Source organism: Sciurus vulgaris (genome assembly GCF_902686455.1).
Source record: "Sciurus vulgaris genome assembly, chromosome: 3".
In the NCBI taxonomy this organism is placed as follows: Eukaryota; Metazoa; Chordata; class Mammalia; order Rodentia; family Sciuridae; genus Sciurus; species Sciurus vulgaris.
This window is the reverse complement of record NC_136463.1, coordinates 18,323,812-18,348,252: the sequence shown is the minus strand read 5'-3', so window position 1 is coordinate 18,348,252 and position 24,441 is coordinate 18,323,812. Positions and strand designations below refer to the sequence as shown.

At 45.9% G+C, this 24,441-nt stretch overlaps 2 protein-coding genes across 2 annotated transcripts in view; one reads left to right on the top strand and one right to left on the bottom strand.

Annotated features, from left to right (window-relative positions):
• LYZL6 (lysozyme like 6) overlaps window positions 1–10,885 on the bottom strand; it is a 45,396-nt gene extending 34,511 nt beyond the window's left edge. Inside the window, exon 1 of the mRNA XM_079134998.1 lies at window positions 10,466–10,885. The gene's annotated coding sequence lies outside the window, so the exon portion shown is untranslated. The remainder of the gene's footprint in view (window positions 1–10,465) is intronic.
• A 962-nt stretch (window positions 10,886–11,847) lies between these two features.
• RPRML (reprimo like) lies at window positions 11,848–13,299 on the top strand. The gene has a single exon (XM_079130714.1). It carries the CDS (start codon window positions 12,335–12,337, stop codon window positions 12,695–12,697), a length of 363 nt encoding a protein of 120 aa, XP_078986840.1. The 5' UTR covers window positions 11,848–12,334; the 3' UTR covers window positions 12,698–13,299.
• The last annotated feature ends 11,142 nt before the right edge of the window (window positions 13,300–24,441 follow it).

The following is a 24,441-nucleotide window of genomic DNA, read 5'->3' as shown; positions in this document are numbered from 1 at the left end:
ATGGCACCAGCCACCCTTGGCAATTCTCCGTGCAGGTTCAGCCTCTACCCAAATCTGCCTGTGGCTCAGCCTTGGTGCTCCCTTCTATCTGCACCCACGCATTGGGAGAGTTTATCCAAATTGGTGACCTGTCTCCAGGCCGGATTCCACCACTGAGCTACAGAGAAATGCATCCAATCACAGCCTTCTCATCTCTACCCATTTTTTACAAGACACTTGGCACATAGCTCGGCGCGGCTAGGGAAGCCCCTCCGTCTTTCTCTCAACCCCACTGTTGAGTGTGCAAGTTCTCTGAGAACACACCAATATTAGCAAGAGGAGCCAAAGTTGGTAAGGAGAGGAGGAGAGAAGCATTTCAGCTAAGATACAAAAGGTTACTAGTATTTAGCTATGCAAGAAGGGAGGAAAACAATATTCCAAGCCAATAAAGATTCTAATTTACTTGGTCTCTTAACAGTAATCATCTCTATAAAGCATAAGTGATTTTTATTTTTTTCTTTATTTTTTTATTATCCCAAATTCTTATGAGAGGGAAACTCAGGAATGAAGTAATCGTAAAAAAAGAAACATTTATCAAGCTAGATCACTGGAAGAATGATAGTGATGCTAGTGAAGACTCCAGGTATAGGCATTAGCATCTAGAATTAGTTTGCATGATTACTCCAGCCCAACTAACTTGTCACATAGAGCCAGTGAAATCTTGCAGCAATTCAACAGAGCTGTGACCAAATTAAAAAACAACAATGTGGTTTACCAATTTTTTTTAAATTTTGCATTCCTAGGTGTAAGATCTTGCCTTTCTGTTAAAATAATCTGTGGTTTGTAACCTAACCACGTCCTTCAGTGACAGCTTTTCTTGCAAATAATTGCAATAATGAAAAGAGTGAACGGTTCAACCCGCATACTGATTGATAATGACAGTTTTTCTGATACAGGGGAAATGAAGGATTGAGTAGATTCTGTGAAGTGAAAATTCCCAATTATGTCATTCCTTTGTTTTAATTAAACAGGTGTAAGGTAGTTTTTGGTGTCGCACCTCTGAGACCTCTCTTATGCAGAATTACTTACAGTTGTTAGATGTTATACTCTTCTCAATAAAAGCACTAATACAAAAAAAAATGAAGATGTACATAATTCATCAATTATCAGAACTGTTCCATGAGCCAGGCGTGGCAAGGCATGCCTGTAATCACGGCAGCTCGGGAGGCAGCAGGATCACAAGTTCAAGGCCAGCCTCAGCAACTTAGTGAGACCCTGTCTCAAAAAATATAAAGAGTTGGTGATGGAGCTCAGTGGTTCAGTCCTCAGTACCTGCTTTCAATCCTCAGTACCAAAAAGGGAAAGAAAAGAAAAATAAAGTGCAATTTATTTAATGTTACAAACCTTTCATCAGTTTACATTTACAGCTGAGGCAAATACTATACTAATTTTTGAATACTTCCAGAATTATGAATCAGAGCACAAAAACATGAAGAAATTATATTCTCAGCACTATTAGAAAATGATACTTCATTCATATCTCAGGTATTTTTTCTTGTCAGAGAAAGCTAACACAGTACTGTATGATTCCATTTGAATAAAACTAGAACGTGTAAACTGATCTATAATGACAGAGAGCAGATCAGAAGTAACTTGGAAATGGGGAAGTAGGAAGGGAAAGGAGGAGGGAATCACCAAGGAGCACAAGGAAATTTTGGAATAAATGGATATGTTCACTGTCTTGATTTTGATAATAAATCCAGGTGTGCATATGTCAGAAGTTATCAAATTGTACTCTATAATATGTGCAGCTTATTGTATATCAACACCTCAGAAAAGGTGCCCAAAATATTTAAAAATTAGTATCGTTACATAAAATATATCTTGTGAAAAGGAAGTTAAGGGCTGGGCGTGGTTGAGAACCCTGCATCAGGTAGATTGAGAAGTGGGAAAAAGCTCCTCCCACTTCCCTATCTTTGGGCCGGTACCTGCTGTGCAATTCACTGAGAGACCACTAGAGGGCAGAAGTGGTCCATGTACAGGAAGCGGGGGCTGCAGGGCTTCAAGGTTTAAAATTCGTTCCTGTGGGCTCCCTATCATAGGAGTTAAATATCATCGGAGTGTTAAACACCCCCTTTATTCTTAGTAGAGATGGAATTTGAACCCTCGTCTATTTGGTCCTGATTCCACCCTGCTGATCCCTCAGCACCAGGAGACCTCCCGGTGCTCCCAAATCTTTTTAGAAGGACCTCCTGGTTCCGGTGGGGCAGCCGTTGTAGCTATGGGTCTGTCACCCACAGGGTTGACATGGAGTAGTTGGAGATGGCACCAGAGGGTTGTAATTCTCAAGGTGCCCTCACTTGACCTGAAACTCACAATTATGAAGCAGGGCAATTTCCACGATCAGATGCTGCAAACTATCAGGCTTAGCTAACCAGCTTAGCTCAAGATGGCTCTGGAAAACTCATTTTTATAAGGGAGGGAGAAAGGAGAGAAGATTTCGTGGGGGCAGGGGAGACGGTGGAGTGGCAATGGGAGCCTTCCAAAGAAAGCACTTGCTAACACTGAGCTGCCAGGGTGGGGACATGATGCCAAGTGCTGGACACAGGGAATCATTTCACCTTCACAGCACTCTTGTTGAATTAGCTGCAGAAAGGTCAAGTGACTCGTCAAAGTCACAGAGCTGGTAGGAGGCTGCCTGAGAATGTGAATCCAGGCTTAGCCACTACTGTGTAGTACACACTTGGATGGACTGGTCTTTCTCAATTCTTTGGTTCATGTTTTAAACTGGTTGGTGTTGGTAGCAGATGAGGGGTGTTCTGGTTTAGGCCTCTGAAGATAAAGTTTGTAATGCTTCAAGAGAAGCTTAAGTGCCGACAATGGTCCGGGAGGTCCCCCTTCCCCTTTGTGTTGAGCATTTATGGTGTGTGAGGTTCCATTCTAAGGTTGATACTTTAACAGCGATAGTAATAGAAGGACTGGTGAGCCAAGGCCAGCGTTGAGGAAATAAGGGACAGGTGATATGGAGCTATGTAGTGATATTGTTCATTTGTGCTCACAGGAATCTGTGTAAAGCAGCTTAACCTAACAAGACCAGATCAGGCTAGGATGCAGGCCCAGGGAATGCACCAGAAGTCCTTCGGGTATCAAAACAAGGTTGAGCATCCTAGTGAGCTGGTAACTCTGGGCCACAGTCCATGGGTGGGTGAGGCCTTCCGTGGTTTCTCTCCCGTCCTTCCCCAGGTGGAACAGTCCACCTGAGATCATGCAGTTTAATACTCCAGGCTAAGCGCCCCAGGAAAGCAGCTTCTCCTGGTCTGGATTCTGCCAAAGTCCAGGGCCCTGGACTGGTGCCTACCGTGCCCTCTTCCTGGCCATTTTACACTCTGTGGACACTGATTGGGTTGTTACAGCCACCAAATAAAGACTCCTGGGCTCAAGTGGGAAAACAGAGTAAAAGGAGGCCAGAATTAAACAGACCCTCTCTTCCTTTCATAGATGGGGAGACCAAGGCCTGGGCAGGGGCAGGGGGCAGCCAAGGCCCCACACGATGGGCAACACGATCACATATTTAGTCAGTGTTCAGTTTTTGTTTTTTGCCAAAAAGCATTTTTTAACAGCTTGATTAAAACAAGAGTCAAATAAGAAGCACACATTATGATTGGTTGATGTACCTTAAAACTCTTTGAATCTACACATTTCTCTTTCGCCTTTCTCTTTTTCCTTACACTGTATTATTGAAGTAGCAACAACACTTATCCTGCAGATTATCTGCCACCTGGATCTGAGGATTGCAAACCTCTAATGTGGCTTCACTCCTGTTTTTCTCTTTTACATTTCTTGTCAACTGTTAGTTGAATCTAGAGGCCTGATCAGATTAAGGTTTTAATTTTGGCCAGATGAGTGCATGGTAGGTGTGTTCTCCTCCAGAAGGCACATGGCTAGTGGCTTTCTTTTGTGACATCGCCAAAGGATCATAGCACATCCTTAAAGGAAACTCCCCCAAATTCCCTGTGATCAGTATTTGGTGGCTGTGTCGGACACTCCTGCCCTGCAGCTGGCGCTCTGTGTTCTGCACTGGGCCAGCCATTCCACCTGGTCTTATTTCCTGTTGTGTCCCAAATGCCTACAACAGACACTTGATGAATGCATGTCGAACGAGTAAATTAAAGATGATGCCATGGGGTAGACCCTGCTGCAGATGTCCAGGTCCGGGACAGGAGCTGAGGGTACGGGGATGAGTAGAAAGGGACAGGGACTCCAGGAGAGCAACCAGAGTGGGTCCTGCACTCCACCCTGGCAAGGGGTAAGCCCAGTGACACAAAATCCTGCAGGTGGCGGACAGCAAGGTGAAGGCAACATGCAGGTGGCAGAGTCTACCCTGAGCTGGGGCAGGGTCAGACCTCCAGTGTCAGAAAGAAGGACGCCATGGGACTGGGTCGTCGTAGCTCAGTGGTAGACCGCTTGCCTAGTATGTGTGAGGCACTGGGTTCAATTCTCAGCACCACATGTAAAGAAAATAAATAAATATATGTCCATTGACAACTAAAAAAATTAAAAAAAAATTAAAATACAAAAGAAAGGAGGAAGCCAGGCCCCTCAACTTCTCACTGGGTAGGTGACCAAGGCAGGAACTCAGGTCCCAAGGATCAAGTCGGAAGCTCTGTGTGTCAGTTAGAATCAAGCTGGGTTGAAAGGAACGGAAAACCCCATTATCATTGACTGAACCAGGTTAAAGCTCATTTCTTTCTTGTGTTGAGACACCCTGAGAGATTCAATCTAGAGCCGACGGGGTACCGAAGGAAACAACAGAGAGAACGTTAGCCTCCCTGTCTGTTGCTCAGCCATGCTTAGACATGACTTCTACCCCACAGTATACTATTCCAGGTCGAAGGAAGGAGCAGGGGAGGGAGAAAAGCACTCTTCTTTCTTTAGGGCAATTTTCAGAATTATGCAGACTACTCTACTTACATTTTATTGGCTAAAATGAGTCCCGTGGCCATGCTTGACTGAAGTTGGGAGGATGGGAAATCGTCGTCATTTCACACCACTACCTAAAAATTGAGAGACTGACGCTGAAGAACAAGAGAACCTATGTCCAGGGACTCCAAGTAATTCAAGGCAGAGGTCAACAGGGGGAGCTGGGGCTGCAGTTGTGGCTCAGTGGGAGAGCACTTGCCTAGCATCTGTGATGCACTGGGTTCGATCCTCAGGACCACAAGAAAATAAATAAATCAAATAAAGATATTAAAAACAAAAACAAAAACAAAAAACAGGGGAAGCTGCCTCTGTCTCCATCCTCCCGTCCTAGGTCTTGGGGCTTGGACTTAGGCAGGATGTGACCATGAGGCTCCATATGCAGGAAGAGAGGCGCTGCAGTGCCTAGCCACGGGCACAGTGATTCACAGAAGCTGTTCCTGCAGCCCCAGCGTGCGTTCCGTAGCTAACAAAGCACAGCATCAGCCCAGGAAGAAGGGTCAGCAGGGTCGGTCTGCCTCATTGTCAAGGACAGGCACAGACTCAGAGGCCAATAGCTGCATGACGCTGTGGAAAGCATCCCTAAGATGATGAGTCAGGGACAGGACTGCCTTTTCCTAGGAGGCAGTGAAGTGGCTGGTGACAGCTGCCTTTTTCCCTTTGCTTTCAAAGAATTGAAGTTGAGCACAGTGGCACATACCTGGAGTCTCAGCAGGAGGATTGCTTGAGCCTGGAAGTTCGAGATGAGCTGGAGCAACATAGTGAGACCCCCATCTCAAAATTACAAAAATGTAAATAATAGGATAGTGATGCATACGGCGCACGCCTGTAATCCCAGCAGCTCAGGAGGCTGAGACAGGGGGATTGCAAGATCGAGACCAGCCTCAGCAACTTAGCGAGGCCCAACTAACTTAGATCCTGTCTTAAAATTCAACATAAAAAGGGCTGGAGATGTGGCTCAGTGGTTAAGCACCACTGGATTTAATTACTGAATATATAAAACAAACAAAACCAAAAGAAAAACGAAGAAAAGATAACAAAAAGAAAAAAATTCCAAATTTCTCATAGTCTCATCTGACCCACTGTCATTGGGTCTGCATTTATTGTTCATACGTGTGAGTCTGTGAATGCACATACATGGAGAAATTTACCACAAAAAGTGATATAGTACACACTTAGATAATTGCTTTTCTTCACTTTATAGTAGTATGTTGCAGCCATCTTTCTATGTCAATGAATATTTATCTACCACAGTGGCTCTGCATTAGAATTCCCCAGGGAAACTTTAAAAATGTTGTTCCTAGAGTCAAGTTTAATTGATCAAGGGCGGGGCTGAGTTTTGAGATTTTTAAAAATCTCCCCAGGTAATTTCAGTGTGCAAGCTGAGCTTGCAAGCTACTGTGCTATAGCATCAGAAGCTCAAGTAACATAAAATTAACTATTTTAAAGTGAACAAGTTAGTGGCAACTAGTATATTCACAATGTTGTATGACTACTTTCAGCTAGTTCCAAAACACCTCATCCCTCTCAAAGGAAACAGATACTCTGCATGTACCTCTCTCCCCAACCCCTGGCATCTACCTACCATTCTGCAATCTGTCTCTGTGAATATAATTTACCTATTCTGAATATTTTATATAAATAGTATCATGCAATATGTGAGCTGTAGTGTCTTGATTCTCACACACAGCACACTGTTCTACTTCACCTTCTCTAATTCAGTTCTCCCTGGCACTGCTCCCCAATCCGTCACACGTACTTGAAAGTGGCCAGGATCATTGCGTCCAGGACAGGTTCTATTGCTTGACAGGCAATAGAACAGGCAGTTTTGTGTTATTATAATGAAATACCTGAGGCAGGTTAACTTATAAGTAAAGAAATTTACTTAGCTCCTAGTGTTGGAGGTTCAAAATTCAAGATCAGGTAGACTGCCACCACCTTAAGGAACTGTTAATACCTTCTGAGGGTAAGCTCCCACTGACCCAAGGACCCCTGCTAGGCCTCACTTCTTAAAGGTTCCAACATCTCCCAGCACCACCACACTGAGATCAGACAAATGTGGACCACTGGGGACACTCAAACCATATCCAAACCACTGTAACCATAAAGCAGCACTGACCTGTCCTCTCACCCTTCCATAATCTCGAATACTCCCCATGGCATCTGAACCCAACAGGGAAGCCCCTCACCCAAGCTCAGTCATCAGGGGCGGTGTCTTGCTGCATCGCCCTGCGTGATGGGTGGCAGCGAGGCGGGTGCACAAATGGGCAACCCAGCAGGACCTTTCTTTCAACTTGGGAAGCCAGATGCTCTGGAGTTTAATTACACGCTGCAGTTGGAAGCCCAGAATGTCAGAGCTGGAAGGGAAAGAATCGTGTTATAAATAAGAGCTACCAGCATTTATTGAGCACTTACTCTGTGCCAGGCACTGCACCAGGCCTGTTTCCAGACGTGACCTTATTTAACCTTCCCAACACTTTTAGGAGGCAGAGGCCTGTTCTACAGGGAAGGAAACTAAGGCTGAGGGAGTCTAGAGGGGATTTCCCAAACTGCACTGAGTGGTGAATAGTAGCACAGAATATCAGGTGGTGTTAGGGGAAAAAAAAAAGGAGTTCCATGGTTTAAGGTCTCACCCTATGACCCCCATAGGGGCTTCATTAGAGATACCCACATATTAAAGGCCCTGAGAAGACCTGCAGTAAAGAGACTATTTAGGCCAGTGTCTCCTCTCTCGTGGGCTTCACGGCACTGCTGGTCCAAAAAGCATGGCTTGGGGAATTCAGATAGTGACCAATCTCCTTATTTGTGGTAATGAGACCTGGGTAGAACTTTAGGGGCAGACCAGTCACAGACCTCTACCTCGTGCTGCCTGTGCCTGCAGTTGGGAAAGGCAGACTATGGCCCATCTGGCCCAAGGATCGGCTTTTGTCAATAATGTCTTATTAAAGATGTTCTGATCATGTTCCCTTGATTTATGGAGAACTCAATCAAAGCCCAGAGAGGAAGGTTGACCTGTCCAAGATCACACAGTCATCTAGGGGTAGAGCAAAAACTAGATCCCAGATCTCTGAAATCCAAATATCCTCTAAAACACACATCAGGCAGGAGGTTGGGGCATGAAGTCCCACTACACCTGTGATACTGTCTCTGCGCCCCACTGTGTGGCACCTAACCTGCACTGTCCCCTTTCCACTCCTGAAGAGACCTCTTCCCCCGCCATAGCCAGGCATTTCTCCTGCCAGTTTGGGTAAGGTCACACTGGCCCGAACAGCCTGGGAGTCTCCCTCTGCCTTCCACCCACTTCCAGGAAACAGAGCAGGGCCAACCCTGCAGTGGCAATCTCGCTGGGGGCAAAGGCTGAACCGGGCAGCTTGTGTTTATTTTAATTCCGTACCTAGATGCAGTGAAATGTTATTAAGTCCTCCCCACCCCGCCGCCACCCGTTTACAGCGTGGGACCATTTGGACAGGAACTGGGCAGAAGGCAACCTTTACCTGTTCCAGGAAGAATTTGCCGAAAAATGAACAGTGCAAACAGGATCCTGGGGGGTGGGTGTTTGAAACCACTTCGCAAAATAAATTCTGCTGAAGGACTCTGGGGCATCCCTGCAGCACACTGTCGTATGAGGAACACTCATTTACATTTTCCTAAGGGGTGGAAGGGGTTATGAATGCACAAATAAAATCATTCTTACCTCTTCATTAAAAAGGCTCATGAAAATAGCACTTTATTAACCTTGTTAAACATGTGAATAATTTAAAACTTCTGTGAGTGCGCCAGAGTCCATGATACCCCTAATCTCAGCTACTCATGGCAGGAGGATCACAAGTTCAAGGTCAGCTTTGGCAACTTTTTTTTTTTTTCAGTGCTGGGAATTTGAACCCAGGGCCTTGTGCTTGCAAGGCAAGCACTCTACCAACTGAGCTATACCCCCAGCCCATTTGGCAACTTTTTGAGACCCTGTTTTAAATTTTTTAAAAAGTGAGGTGGGTTGGGTATGCAGTTCAGAGGTATAGCACTTACCTAGCATGTGTGTGGCCCTGAGTTCAATCTCCAATACCGTGCACACACAAAAATTTTTTAAAAAGCTATGGACTGTAGACATTTTAGTTTCCATAGATTCATCCAGCCACTAATACTAATTAGGGAGGTTTTATTCAACCTCTGGTTCTGGGACAGGGGAATGTCATATTGACCCTGATGGCCCAGTCATGCCACAGGGCTAAAGGTTCATTCAGAAACAGCTGCGGAGACAGCAGGGCAGATAGCCTCTGGGTGGCAGGCCCTCCTGGAGAGTCAGACTGCCCAGATGGCCCTTCCAGAGCCTGGAGATGCAGACTGTCACTGAGGTAGAGGGTAAAAATAGTCCCGTGTGGGTGGCAGCTGAGCCCAGAGGCACCTGCTATCTTGTCTCTAGAGAAGGGGAGGCAACCCAGTTAACAGGCATTTCATTGGGTTTCTGAGACACCCTCCCCCTGGCTTCAGAGGCTTCCAGTATTTCCCTGACCATGAAATACCCCTGCGCACACATGTGCCCACACCCACACACCAAGCGCTGGAAAGAGTTTGGGTTTGGTTGTAAGATATCTAAGGATTTAAATCCTGGCTGTGCCCTTTACTGGCTCTGTGACTTTAGGCAAGATTGTTTTCCTTTCTGAGTCTCCATTTTTCTTATCTGTCAAATGGGACTGAGGATTTCATTTTACAAGTCTTGCTACGAAGATTAAATAACATATTTAACATATGTTAATATTTCACTCTGCAGCCTTGCTCTTCTGACTCTCTCTTTTCCACCAGTTGATTACATTCTAGCACATTCTTCAAGAGTGATGTGGAGGTGGGGGAGGGGTGGGCTGCTGAGGCAAAAGGAGCCCAAGTTGGAGGCCAGCCTTGGCAACTTGGTGAGACCCTGTCTCAAAATACAAAATAAAGGGCTGGGGAGATAGCTCAGTTGGTAAAGTGCTTGCCTTACAAGCATAGGGCCCTGGGTTCGATACCCAGCACCAAAAATAAATAAATAAATAAATAAAAAATAAAGGGCTGGGGATGTGGATCAGTGGTAGAATGCCCCTAAGTTCAATCCCCAGTACTGAAAAAAAGAAGAGAAAGAAGGAGGCATAAGAGGAGGAGGAGGAGGAGGAAAGAGAAAGAAAGTGAAAAGAGTATTTCTGAGGTGAGGCAGCTGCTGTGTCATGGGGACACTCAAGCAGGACATTGGAGAGATTCAATCGCAAGGACGGACGTTCCCTCTGCCAACAGTCAACTAGGTACTGAGACCTGTGCCAGCAAGGGTGTGATGTCCAAAGCCCATCCTCATCCCCAGTCAAGTCTTCAGATGACTGTGGTCCTGGTCAACGCCTTGACCACAGCCCCATGAGGGATCCAGAACTATAGTCCCCAACTAAACTGCTTCCAGATTCCCTGCCCCGAAACTATAAGAGAGAGTAAATGTATTTGCTTGGTTTGGGGAAATCTGAGATGTAGACGTCAGTAACTAACATACACTTACCTTTCAGGGAAATCGTAAGAGTGACAAGTTAATATATATCAAACTGCGACCACACTTGCTAGAAGGGAGGAGCACTGGACATGGAGCAGCTGGGTGGGTTCAAACCAGGCAGAAAGCCCACTCCTGATGTGGAGGAGCCTGAGACACGGAATCTCCAAACAGGGATGAGAACACACGTGAAAACAAGAGTGTTAACCAGGAGCCTGCAGCAGCAGCCCAGGAAGCCAACCAGCTGCCCTGCAGCAACCAGTCCCAAATGGCTGGAATTTGATCAATAATTGCCAGCTTACCTAATTTTGTCCACAAACCCAAGTTCTCTCTCCCTTCTGGCTCCAGGTCAAAGATAATGTCTTTATCTCTCCTTCCCTGATCTCCAATCCAGAGAAATCAGTTCAGGGAGAGTGGAAGAAAGGGGCGCAGCAATAATAAAGAGTGTAGCTTTGGAACAGGACAGATCTGGCTCAAATTTTGGATTTGAAGCTTAACTGACTATGTGGTCTGGGGTAAGTCAACTGCACACACTTAGTCCCTGATTCCTCATGTGAAGAGAACAGTCCAGCTGAAACTCCAGTGCAGGTGCCAGCATCCAGTGAGGTATTGTATTGAGTCACTGAACATATAGTAGGTGCTTAATAAAGCAAAGATCAACCATCACATTCAGTTCCTCACAACGCATTGGAGCAGGCTGTCCCTGTATCATACCCTATTCACCCTTACCGGCTGCTTTCTTTGCAGCAGGTAGCCAGACTTCAGGGTACATGAGGGTCAGGAGCTATTCTCAGCAGTGAGGTGGGTAAAGGACGTAGCCCAGCATTTCTCCAAAGAAACCCAGTTGACTAAAAGGCCAGATACCTGCTGCACCAAACAGTATGCACCAACACCACACCCCCACTTCCAATGTATGTATACAGATCCGCACAAATAGGAAAGGCCTTAAGAGTTTGTACCAAGGTGACAACATAGGCCTTCATTGGATGGTAAGATTATGAGGTTTTCGATTTTTTCCATTTTGCTAATCCATGCTTTCTGACCGGTCTACAATGACTATGTTTTTGTAAAAAACAAAAACTCGAATAGCTTTTTTTTTTTTTTTTTTTTTCCGAATAGCTTATTTTTTAATTAAAAAAATTAAATGGGGCAGGGTAGGGGGGATGTAGGGAGGAGGCAGGGAACACTCCTCAATGCACCACTACTTCAGCCTTCAGTACGGGAAAAGCTGGGAGTTTCCCGCAGAGGCGATGCGATGCGGAACGCGGGCTACCCGAGGACACTGGCCGGGTGAAAGCAGTGATGCTGGTGATCACAACTCCTCTGATGTATAGGGAGGCCTACTCCGGCTTAAAGAAAGAGATAAGACGAGATTTAGGTAAGACTCCGGAAGAACCTGACCGCTGAGAGCACCAAATCCTGGACGCTTTGGGGAGATTTTCTAGCCCAGAGGATAACAACTTTCGCCGGCCCTAGGACTGGGGACTGTCGCGGGATTCCGACCCCTTGCAGTGGTGGGACTCGGGAGGCTGAGCCCTCGCCTGGATTCCCGCCCGGATTCCCGCCCTCGAGACGCCTGGTGGGGCGGGGCGGGGCGGGGCGGGGCCGTTGAAGGGGAGGGGCGGCCGAGTGGCAGGGAGCTGAACCCAGCACCGCTACGCTCGCGGTTCTCCGGCTCCTGCTCCTGCGCCGCCTGTTGCTCGCTCCTCCCTGTACCGCTTCCTGCCCGGTGCCCAGGGGTAGGCGGCCCGAGAAGGTGCCACGCGTGGGCAGCCCTCCTCCCTCCCCCACCCCGCGCCAGAGCGTCCCCGAGAGCGCGAACAGAGGCAGCCTCCCCGTGCGCCCCGGACCGCTCGCCAAGAACCCGGGCGCAGCGCCACGATGAACGCGACTTTCCTGAACCACAGCAGCTTGGATGAGGTGGGCGGAGTGGGCAGCGGCGCAGGGGCCGCCCTGGGGAACCGCAGTCACGGGCTGGGCACGTGGCTAGACTGCTGTTCTGGGGGCGCGCCGCTGACCGCCAGCGACGGGGTCCCGGCGGGACTGGCTCCAGACGAACGCAGCCTGTGGGTGTCGCGCGTGGCGCAGATCGCCGTGGTATGCGTGCTGTCGCTCACCGTGGTCTTCGGCGTTTTCTTCCTGGGCTGCAACCTGCTCATCAAGTCCGAGAGCATGATCAACTTTCTGGTGCAAGAGCGCCGGCCCTCTAAGGACGTGGGCGCCGCCATCCTGGGGCTGTACTGAGCGCGGAGCCTGCCGCCTTCGCCAGAGCTGCTACGAAAAGGGAGACCTGGACCCTCGTCCCCCTCTCCGCCCGGCAGCCGCAGCGCTAGGGCAGAGACATGCCTACGAGCATGGACACCGCGGGACTCGCGGCTGCGGCGGCGCGGAAAGGGACTTCCACGCCCTTCACTGTCCTGTGCGCTTCAGCGGGGGGATAAGGTTTCTTAACAGATTTTTTTTTTTTTTTTTTTTTTTTTTTAAAGAAGTTCGGGGCAGGGTGGACCTGAGTGTGGGATGCAGTGTGGGGCTGAGGTCGCTCGCGTGGGAGTTTTGTGCGTGTTAACGGAGGAAAGGTCACGGGCGGAGTAGAAGAGAGGTTGAAGAATGGGGGTCGCTGAGCTTGTTGGCCTGATTTTGCATCTGAAAAGAAATTTTTGTAATAAAACGGCAGCCGTCGGATGTCCGGCGACTTTCCACCAGCGCCTGTGGGTGTGTGTGGTGGGAGTTGGGAGTGTGGCGGAGGGAGGCATACATCCCAGGGGGGAGACTTTTAAACCCGTCCAGAAAAATCTAGCTCCTTTGTGGACCTCCTGAGGTGCGGTGCAAGCAGATCTGGGGCTCCACACCCGGGACCAAGCCACGAATGGATAACGGAACTGTTTTCTACACCGACAGCGGAGGTGGGTCCTTCCGGCCGACCTGACAGTTGGTGCGATTAATTAAATCATCAGAAATTTGAGTCTCTTCCGTGAGGTTGGGCATGGGGAGGGGATCGGTGAACTGAATCCCAAAAGAGGAAAACAGGGTATCAGGAAAATGAACACACAGAATTCACTTGGGCGGGTGGGAGAGTAAGGAAACTAGATCTACTTAAAATTTTAATAAAATCAAAAGCCCCATCTAAGGGCTTGTTTTGCCCACACACTTACAGAAGGTAGGTGAGTAGCTCAGAGAAGACTCCTTGTTGCTTCCCCGAGGAGCAAGGGGACCCACCACGTTTAAAATGAGAAAATGGCCTCCAATTGCAATAGTCTTCTGGGGAATCGGAACCTCCCATTATGAGATCTCCAGCTGCCCCCCAAATCCAATGCCTCCTGGAGGTGCCAACTTCTCTTAGAGCTGTGTTAAGCAGTAAGAACCTTGGTGCTCACTGGTTGAGAGGAGGGGGTCAGTTCTGCCATCTGCAAGTGTTTGGTCTCGGGTAGAGCTGAAACTGGGGAGACTAGAGAGAGTAGCTGGACTTCTGGGCTGTGCATGCCCCCTTAGCCCCAGTGATGGCCCCACTCAGGCCCCCTATATGTGGGGAGATTTTGGCAGGAAAGGCTCTAATGGATTTCTTCCACACTCCTCTTTTGCCAGGAGTGGAAATGAAGAAATGAGAAAGAAGATGGCTGATGCCTTCACTGGCTTTGGAACAAGAAGCATAGAGAATCTTCTCATGTTTTCTCATGTCTTCTCCTAAGGGAGGAGGTGGTAGGAGAAGTATCTCAACAAAAGCACAGATAGTCATTGACTCAAGCACCTGGAATTTTCCTGGGTAGTCCTATGCAGTCAGAATTATCAATATTGGGATGTGTTCCTTCCCCCTCATCCTGTTGTCCTATAGGTTTATTCAGTGGGGCCAGGCCAGTGAGGCCAGGGGCCAAGGACTCCTTGTTAAGTATCTATGGGACAAATCCCCTAGCCTCAAGGATGTTCCATGATGGTTTGGTGTGACTTTGGTGTAGCCTTTGATGATTTAGGCAACCAGGACACCTGGCTCCAGATAGTACAGGTGCCAGGTGCCTAGGCCACCTGGTGACCTTAACCTAGAGAACGCCACTCAGACAGCTGCAGCAGTCACATAAAGCCCCAAAGACTGGGAAAGAAGAGTTTAAAGAGGAACAAAAGCTTCTTTCTGCCTGGCCGTGTTCGAGTGAACACTACCAGATCTTTCCTATAATAAAATGGTCTGCTGCTAAATGTGAGTGGGGCGAGAGGTGGGAGTGGGGCTGATTCAAGAGTGGAATTTCCTGACAAAGGAAAGCCTTAAAAGACAAACAAAAAACCGTGAAGATTCTACGCACTACCATGCATGTTTGCCCCCACATCCCGTGCTGTTCAAGTGTGCACTAGTGGACACGTGCATGGGTATGTGCTCACGCATGCAGCCACACACAAAGGCAAAGCTCACATCTCAAGGAGAAGCAGGATCCTGGGGAGGGGTAGTGGGTGAGGAATCACACGTGTAGTCCTTCTTTGTTCTCCTAAAGGTCTGCTGTGTGTTTGCTGAGCTGCCTACTTGAACCTCAGGCAGGAACGAAAGGTGCACAGCTCCTGAGAAGGGCCACACCAGATCAGAATCCTGAGCCTTGGGTGCTGTGAAGAATGGAGGAGGGGCCTCATCTCAAGAGTCACCCTCTCACTCTCAGCCTTTAGGCAACAAGAGCTCTTCCCAGGAGGCCTGCCAAGAACACAGGGGTCAAATCTCAGAGGGCCCTGGATTCAGGTGAGAAACCTGAGACTTTGGTCTGTGAGATCTTGGCTGCTCAACCTCCTAGCTTCATGGTTTTAAGAAAGTTCAACCTCTTGGTGCCTCAGTTTCCTCATGTATGAAATGGGAACAATAAGGTCTGTAGCTCCCATGATACATGTGGAAAATAGGAATAGGGCATGGTGTTAATAGACACCCAATAAAGATAACTATGATTATTGTTAGTTTTGTGTATACATAAACTCTCTCCTAGTAAAGTAGAATTGATTCTCTGAAATGGGATCCCTGGACAGAAAAATAGTAATTCATATTTGCAAAGCATTTTGTAGTTTTAAAGCACTTTTCATAAGCAGAAATACTGTGTTGAGTGCCCAATATGCCAAACCCAGAATTCCTGCCCCTGTGACGAGAGTTTCATTACTACCCACATTTTATAGATAAGGAAACAGGCCCAAAAAGGTTGCCTGAGGTCATGTAGCTAGGGAGCTAGTAAGAGGAGCAGACGTTCTCCTAGCTTCCTATTTATAGAAGAGGAAACAAGTTCCATTTCATGGAATTGCCCAAGTTCATTCACTTGACCAGTGTCAATTACAGTTCTGTTGTGGACTGGGTACTGTGCCAGGGGTGAGCCAGAGACTAATCCCATCCTGCAGCTGCTGAAGCCCCAAGCACTAGCCCTGGGTTGGGGGTAGCTGGTTCCCTGCATCTCAGAGACTAGGTTAAGCTGTCCATGTCCTGTCCTCTGAGTCAGGGGTGTACTTCTTGAGTCTGATGTGCCCCCACTGGCAAGATGTGCTTTGGAACTGGATGGTGGAGGGCTTACATCACCATGCCACTTACTTTCCCATTTTCTGGTCCAAGTCAAGTTCACACAGAGGGTGCATGGCTATGGCTGCTAAGAGTCGCTCTCCCCAAACCCCAACTCAGCAACAGAACAAGAACAGTTTTGATAAAAGCTTAATAAAAGCTCTTGATAATGTAATGAATTAAGTGAAAAAAAATGTTCTAAAGGATAGATGCATTTCTGTCTCCACCCATGTGAAGTTCAAGGTCAGAAAAGGATGTAGTTGGTCAGAGCAATGTGAGATGCTGAATCACAGATCCCCTAATCCAGCACGAGGGAGAGCTGAATCGTGCCAAGTCTTTGGATGCCAGCTCAAAAGAGACTGCAAAAACCATGGAGGTCATCCTCAGTGTGCTTTCGTTTTTAACATTATTCCACATGCAATTAATACTTACAGTAACAAAGAAAGAAAAACAGAGGCAAAATGATAGTCACAATCTTGCAACCTGGGAAGAATTGCCACGAATTCTTTGGCTTTTATCTTTTGATATGTTTAGGGATTGATAAGAGCTAAAATTGAGATTATTTTTCTCCAAAAAATGTTATAGTATATGTACTCTTTTGAACATATACTGTGAGATTATTTTTCCACCTGACAATAAACGGTGATCAAATCTTATGTTGGAAACTAGTAGCCACACGCACCATCGTTTTAAGGGCTGTACTGTTTTCTTTTATGCACACATCACACTTTATCTAACCGATCCCCTATTATTGGGCACTATGTTGTTTCCAGGTCTCTGAGCCTCTGTCCAGGTGAGTGGAACAGCTCTAGTGCATGCCCCTGCCTTGCAGATGAACTCTGATGAAAAAGCTTAGCTTAAGACTCATGGTAGCTGGAGTACTTGTGTCCCAGCTTCTCTCCCACTGTGGTCTTGGGATCATTTTGGCAGAAATCGTCTTCATGCTCCAGGATGGAAGCTGTAAACATTCAGAAGTGACGGAGAGATGAGGAAGGGAAAAGGTGGAGAGGATATTTACTGACCTTCACCTTGAGACCAATACTTTACAAATAGCTCTTTATTTAATTCTCACAGCAACCCTGTATATTGGGGCTCATAGATGAGGCCATGGAAGCTCAGAGAGCCCAGTTACAGTCAGACAATGGCAGATTAGGCTCTGGTCCCCATATGTCTGCTTCTGCCATGTGCAATCACTTGAGTGCTTGGGGCAGGGGTGGGGACTAGAGTGAGAAAGAGCTCCAGGGGAGTGTGCAAAAGGGTTAGGAAAGGTAACAAGTATCTTTCGTATATCGGGAAAGGAGGTGGGGCCTCATGACCTGATAAGCTCAAGTTCTTAGGTGAGACCTGGAAATCCTCACAGAGGAGTGTCCATCTCTTTCTTTCTCAATCATTTACCATCAAGTCTCTTTAGTTATTTTTTGTCCCATAAGCAATTCCATTTTAAGGCATTATCTACTTGTTTTAGTCAGCTTTTTCGCTGCTATGACTAAAAGATCTGACCAAAACAGTTGTAGAGGAGGACAAGTTTATTTGAGGGTTCACAGTTTCAGAGGTCTTAGTCCATAGAAGGCCGGCTTCATTCCTTGGGGCTCGAAGTGAGACAGAACATCATGGTGGAAGAGTGAGGCAGAGGGAAACAGCTCACAAGATGATTAGAAAGCAGAGAGAGAGATCTCCACTTGCCAGATACAAATATATACCCCAAAGCTACACCCCAATTCCCATCTCCTCCAGCCACACCATACCATTTTTCAATTACTACTCAGTTAATCCCAATCAGGGGATTGATTCATTGATTAATTCATTGACTATAACCCAACCCCAACCTTCTTGCATAATGTCTTACACATGAGATTTTGGGAGACGCCACATTTAAACCATAACACTACTTAACACACTCTCCTTATCACAGAATGGAATTGTTTGCCATCTACAGCTACTAAACAGAGTTTCTCATTATTAGAACAGAGTCTGGTCACAGCCCAATGCAGGGAGGCTGACAGATCTGTGGATGTCCAGGGTCTCTGGCACAGGAAAGATGCTCTGGCCCCACTGCAGGATGGGGCTTGTTGGGGTCAGGGGGGGTCCCCATGTAGCTCTCTCGCTGTGAAATAGAGGAAATGGAGGCCCAGTGACAGGAGGTGGTGGAACCAATATTTGAACAGTGGCTGCCTTCTTTTATCAAAATCCTTGCCACCTAGCCTGCCAGCTCCAAGGGTGCCCCAAAGTGGCATGTAGTGGATAAGAGAAGCAGGAGAGGCATCCCTGGGGTGCCACAGAGATTGTTGTCTGAAGAACCAGCTTCCTCTCTCTTTGCCCTGGCACTTCTCACTGGCACAGGCAAAACAGAGCCTGTGCCATGGAACAGGGAACTAGAATGATCACAGGAAAGGAGAAATTATTTGTGCCATGGTAAACTTACCATGCCCTGAGCTGTAATGATTAGGAGAGGTTTGCAATAGCAATGTCAATCCGTTTTTCATGCCCTGGGTCCTCTCCACCCTAGAATGTGCCTTGTTATGCTCCTGGCTGCAGACCTAGATAATGAGATAGTTCACCTTCAAAAACATGATTTTATATTAAACTTACTGGGATATACATATGGACAACCACATGTGTATATACCAGAGGGTGAAAAACTCTAATGAATTGCCATGGAGATGAAACCTGGAATAAGGTTGCCACGGTAACTAAATTATTGCTGAAAGGCCACATCACCTCGGAGAAGTAGGAAGCTCCTGTCAAGAATTGGCAGTTAGAGGCCAAATCACAGACCTTCCCGTCAGGGCCGGGTACTCTTTCAGTTTCTTTTATTTATCTTGTTTTCTTGCCTCATATTTCTTCTTGTCATTTCCAAGAGGGGATTTTGATTCTGGAGACCTTGACTTAAGCTCTGGTTGTGCCACTAAGAATAGGTTCCTGGCTCCCATATCTGACTTTCTACCTACTTGCTGTGGGACCTTGCCCAAGTCATGCAAACTGAGGAGACTGGACTGGATGGTCTTTAGGATTAATCCAATACTCTGATTTGCAGAGAGACCAGCCTCCCACCTCCCACTGCCTCTGTAGGATTGTTGAGCTGTCCATGGTGCTGAATGTCCAAAGGTTGAGTTCTTGCACCATGTTTGGCTCTCAACAAGATCCAAGCTCTTCTCAGCACTCTTAGAGCCTGCTGAATCCCAGGAACCTATTTTAAGCTGGAGAATACCTCTATCATAATCCAAGGAACCTATTTTAAACTGGGAGGAGACTCCACAGGACCTTGGAGTTCAGAGAGGACTAGAGTAGATTTCTGGAGATATGTCCTAACCTGACTGATGAAAACTCTCATACCTCTTTGTGGACCTTTGTTTCCTCATCTGTGAAAATGAGGTGGAGAATAGATGATCTCTAACACCAGATGCATCCATAAAAGTCCTGAAGGCTTTCCTGGGCTATGGAGGAGAGCAGAGTCCTAAAAATTCAGCTCCTTTCCCATATCTTGAAGTTCAGGTGACTTCAGGTAGAAACAAGGCACATGCCCTTGTCAGGAACATGTGTCCTTTTGTCTGGAAGGAAAGACAGGCAGCAAGCAGATGTAGCATTTACATGTTCTCAAATGACTACCAAACACCGAGGATAATTAGTGCTTGTTGTTAAATGTGTCAAAACTATAATAAAACCCCAACTATGTCATCCACCTACTTATCTGATCATGTTTCCAGAATCCACTTCCCTCCTCAGTAGCACAGGATGAAAAAAAATAAAGAGGAAAGGGGCTGGGGTTGTGGCTCAGTGGTAGAGCACTTGCCTAGTATGTGTGAGGCACTGGGTTCAATCCTCAGCACCATACAAAAAATTAAATAAATTAAATAAAGGTATTTTTAAAAAGAAAAAGGGAAAACCATAAAGGGAGCTCATGGTAGGAGGGACACAGACAATGTGATTTGCTCTGAAATGTCTTTTCCCCCCTTGATACTCTCACCTGGCCACATAATGCAGTGGTTGGGTATGTGGAGCCACGGTCAAGAAGTTCTTGACTCAAACCCTGCTTCTATTCCTTAGTAGCTGTGTGACCATCTTTCCAAGCCTCAGTTTCTTCATTGTTAAGGTGGGAGTTAGTTATACACACCTCTAAATTGAAGGGATTAAATAACCGAGCATTAGTGGAAAAAAATAGCAAGCACAGTGTCTAACACACATTGAAAATGATTGTTTTCCTTATGTATAACTGCATAACAAACGCCTCCCAAACTTTCCCATTTTATTATCTCTCATGATTCTGCAGATTGACTGGGCTTGATGGGCAGTTTTGCTGCATGTGATGTCACTGAAGCTGCAACATCCTGGGGTTCAACTGGTACAATGTCCAAGGTTGGCACTTTGGCAGGCATTACTGGAAGGCTGAGCTTCCAGGCATTACTGGAAGGGATGCCTAGATTCCTTTCTACAACATCTCCATGAGTATACAGTTGTGCTATTATATGGCAGATTTATTCACCAGGTTGGAAAAGCAGAAGTTTCTGGGCCTTCATAATTGGCCCAGAATTGGCATTTCTCTTCTGCCACATCCTATTTATTAAATGAGTCACCAGTCCATTCCAGATTCATAGTGGGAAACTATACGAGGGCATGAATACAGGAAGGCATGGTTCATTAAGAAACCAACTACATGGGCTAAGAAATATTTTTATTGTTGGAATTCCAGGTATGCTTCACTCCTTTTCCCACTTTTAGAAATCATCTTTTGTGCACGCCTGTGATCCCAGTAGTGCAGGAGGCTGAGGCAGGAGGATCGAGAGTTCAAAGCCAGCCTCAGCAACTGAAAGACTCTAAGCAACTCAATGAGACCTTGTCTCTAAATAAAATACAAAATAGGGCTGGGGATGTGGCTCAGTGGTCAAGTGTTCCTGAGTTCAATCCCCGGTATCCACCCCCCAAAGAAACCATCTTTTGCTGACTTACACAGTAATTAAACAAATATTCGTTGACTAAATAAAGTAATTTAGAATCATGTGGTTATTACTCTAACTGTAGTCACTTAGGATCAGAGTTGTTTCTTCCATATCACCCCATAGGCCTATGACAGGTCTCTACATATAGTAGATATTAAATAAAGACTACACATTTTTGGATATTGATATTTCTATGCCAACGTTATTTGCGTTAATATTTTCTTTGTGTCTATTGTCTTCAACCAATTCTCCTTGCAAGTTTCCCATGTCATTCTGGTAATAGCATAGCTGAATTTTTAGAATATATAGTCTTTTTACTGGTGCGTTTCATCTGTTTTCATTCATTGTGATCAAAAGTATGTTTGGATTTATTTCCACCATCTTATTTAATGTTTTTTAAACCACTAATGTGTGTGTGTTGCTGGGGATTAAACCTAGGGGTGTTCTACCATCCCCAACCCCTTTTTTAATTTTAATTTTTATTTTGAGACAGGGCCTCAGTAAGTTACTGAGGACAACCTTGAACTTGTGGTCATCCTGCCTCAGCCTCCCAAATTGCTGGGATTACAGGTTTGTGCCACCTTGCTAGGCTTATTTGCTTATTTTCTTCCTTATCTTATGGCTTCTATTGGCTTAGAAGCTAAGCGTTTTATAATCTTTTTTTTTTTTTTTGAACAGTTACCCTCCCATTTTGAAGAGCATCCTTCCTAGTTTAAAAAAAAAAAAAAAAAGAAGTAAATTTTATCAATATTTCTTCCTTCATTCTGGACAATAATCAGGACTGTAAATGTTTAAATTCTGATGACCTCCCCAATCTACTAAGCTAACATCATCTAATATTTTTATTTCCACCTTTTTTTTAAACTTCCTCCAAAGGGGCATTTGTTTGTTGTGTCTTTTTGCTTTTATTTTAAATTTACAGTAAATTTCTTTTTTTGGTGTACAATGCTATGAGTTTTGGCAAATGCTTAGGGTTGTGAGATTACTAACACAATTGAGATTCAGAACAGTTCTACCCCAAAAGACACCCACCTGCTGCCACTTTGGGATCAAACCTTCCCTCTTTCCCTCAACCCTGATGACCACTGATCTGTTCTCTGTCTCTAGGGTTTTTCTTTTCCTGAATGTCAAATAAATGGAATCATGCAATGTGACCTTGACTTAGTTTAATACATCCAATGTCATTTCATGTATCAGTAGTTCATTCCTTTTTAGTATTGAGGATTAATATTCCATTGAATGGATATTTTGTTTTGTTTTGCTTTTTAAGCTGGGGTCTTGCTACATTGCCCAGGCTAGTCTTAAACTCCTGGACTCAAAAGATCCTCCTGCCTCAGCCTCCCAAGTGCTGGGATTACAGGTGCATGCCAACTCACCCAGCTGTATCACAGGTTTTTACATTTAAATTTTCATTTTTATCTATCTCTAGTTGGAGGAAATTTGTGTTGTATCCAGTTTCTTGTGACTATGAATAAAGCCAACATAAATATTCATGTATGTTTTTCTTAATGTATGCGCGAACAAAAGTTTCCATTTCTCTTAGGTAAATACCTAGAAATGAGATTGCTGGGTTGTACAGGAAGTATTTGCCTACTGTGTAAGAAACTGCCAAACTGTTTTCTCTAGTGGCTGTTCCCTTTCACACTCCCATCAGCAGTGTCTGAATGTTCTGGTTGCTTTGCATCCTCATCAGCACCTGGTTTTGTTGGTGTTTTTGTTTTTGCTTTTGTACTGGGGATTGAACCCAGAGGCACTTAACTACTGAGCCCCTTCCCTGGCCCTTTTTATTTTTTATATTGAGACAAGGTCTCACTGAGTTGCTTAGGGCCTTGCTAAGTTGCTGAGGCTGGCTTTGAACTTGTGATCCTCCTGCTCAGTCTCCTGAGACTCTGGAATTACAGACGTGTGCCACCACGCCCAGCTATTGTCAGTGTTTTGTATTATGTTTGTTAGCCTTATATGTGTGACTTTCTAGTATGTGGGTGGTGGTTCTTGTTGTGGGCTGAAGATGCTTTTTTTCTAATGAATGATGATGTTGAGTATCTTCTCAGGGTTTTATTTTCTACCTTTATATCTTCTTTGGTGAAGTGTCTTTTGCCCATTTTTAAAGTTGGGTTGCTTGTTTTCTTACTGTTGAGCTTGGAGAGTTCTTTGGATATGGTTTGGATACAAGTTCTTTGATTAGGTATCTCATTTAGGTTGCCCATCACTGAGTTCGGTCAGTAGGAGTCAGCCCTGAGAGGCTGACCACGTTTGACTGTCCTAGTTCAACTGATTCTAGCACTGAGGACCAGACCTGGAGCACCCTGGGAGGCCCTGCCTAATGGCCCAGCTAGCCTTCCTCAGGGGACCTCTTTCTTGCATCTGTTTTTCCCTTCTCAGTTCAGACGGAGAAGAAAGAAATTCAGCTCTAGGGATGGAAAGAATGACCACTGAGGACCTCTGGGGATGGGAGGACTGTCTACAATAGTCAGAAGGGGGAATAAAAATCAGAAGGGAGATACATTTTGGGGTGGAGGAAGCGGGGCGAAGGAGAGACCCTGAAACAGGAAAATTACTCAAGACATGCTCTAGCTTAATCCCTTCCACCATAATTCAGGAGAAGGGTGTTGCTCTCCAGGGGAGTTGGTATGTAGAGTCTGAGGTGTTCTCTGCCTCATGCAGTGGGGGACAATCACATGGATAGAACACTTATAATATTCATAAGCTCTTGAGAGTTGCTTTATTCCAAAAAACCTGTGCTTCTAAAGTGCAGATGAGACCCAGCAGAGCCTTTTTCTCTGTTCTAAAGAGAAAGTCAAACCGCCTTTTTTTTTTTTTTCTTCATCCCTAAAATTAAGAAGAAAAACAAAACAAAACAAAACAACTGCTTCTTTCCCTGGAGACATTAATGCAACCTGAGCTCCAGAAGCTGAAAAATAGCCAGAGACTCCTAAGCACCAGACCAGGAGAAAAACTGAAAAGTGTGTGTAGGGGGTGGGGAGGGTTGGATTTAGGTTCCTCCAAAATGTTTTTCCTTTTTAAGTCAAACTTCTTTTTTAAAAAATAAAATAAAATAAAAACTGGAGGCTACACACTTGGCTGCCTGCTTTGAGCTTACTCTGCCAGTCTCTCCATCTGTCTGCGGGAGGAAGTAGAAGACACTTCTGCTCAGTCACCCCCACCCCACCTGCGCCCCTCCTCCCTGATACCTCTCTGGTGCACTAGGTGTCCAAGGCATTCCTTCCACTGGCTCTCCACCATCCTAGGAAATGCCTCTGCCTGTTGAGGAGAGCTTTGGGTGTGGCTTACTTTGTCAGGCTTCTCTGCATGGCCACAGGGACACCTTTTATCTTGTGTTGGACTTGACTCTGCTAACACCCTTGCTCATCTGTGCTGTTCACTCTGCCAAGTGTCAGTTCTTGGGAGTAGGTTATACATTTCATGGTGGGGAAAAGAGTCCTATAGCAGGTTTTGGGGGTCAGGCGGCAGATTAGAACTCAAGTCTCCTAAACCATGTGGTGGGTGAGCCTTTTCTGGACTGTGCTCTATCTTTGGGCCGACTCAAACTG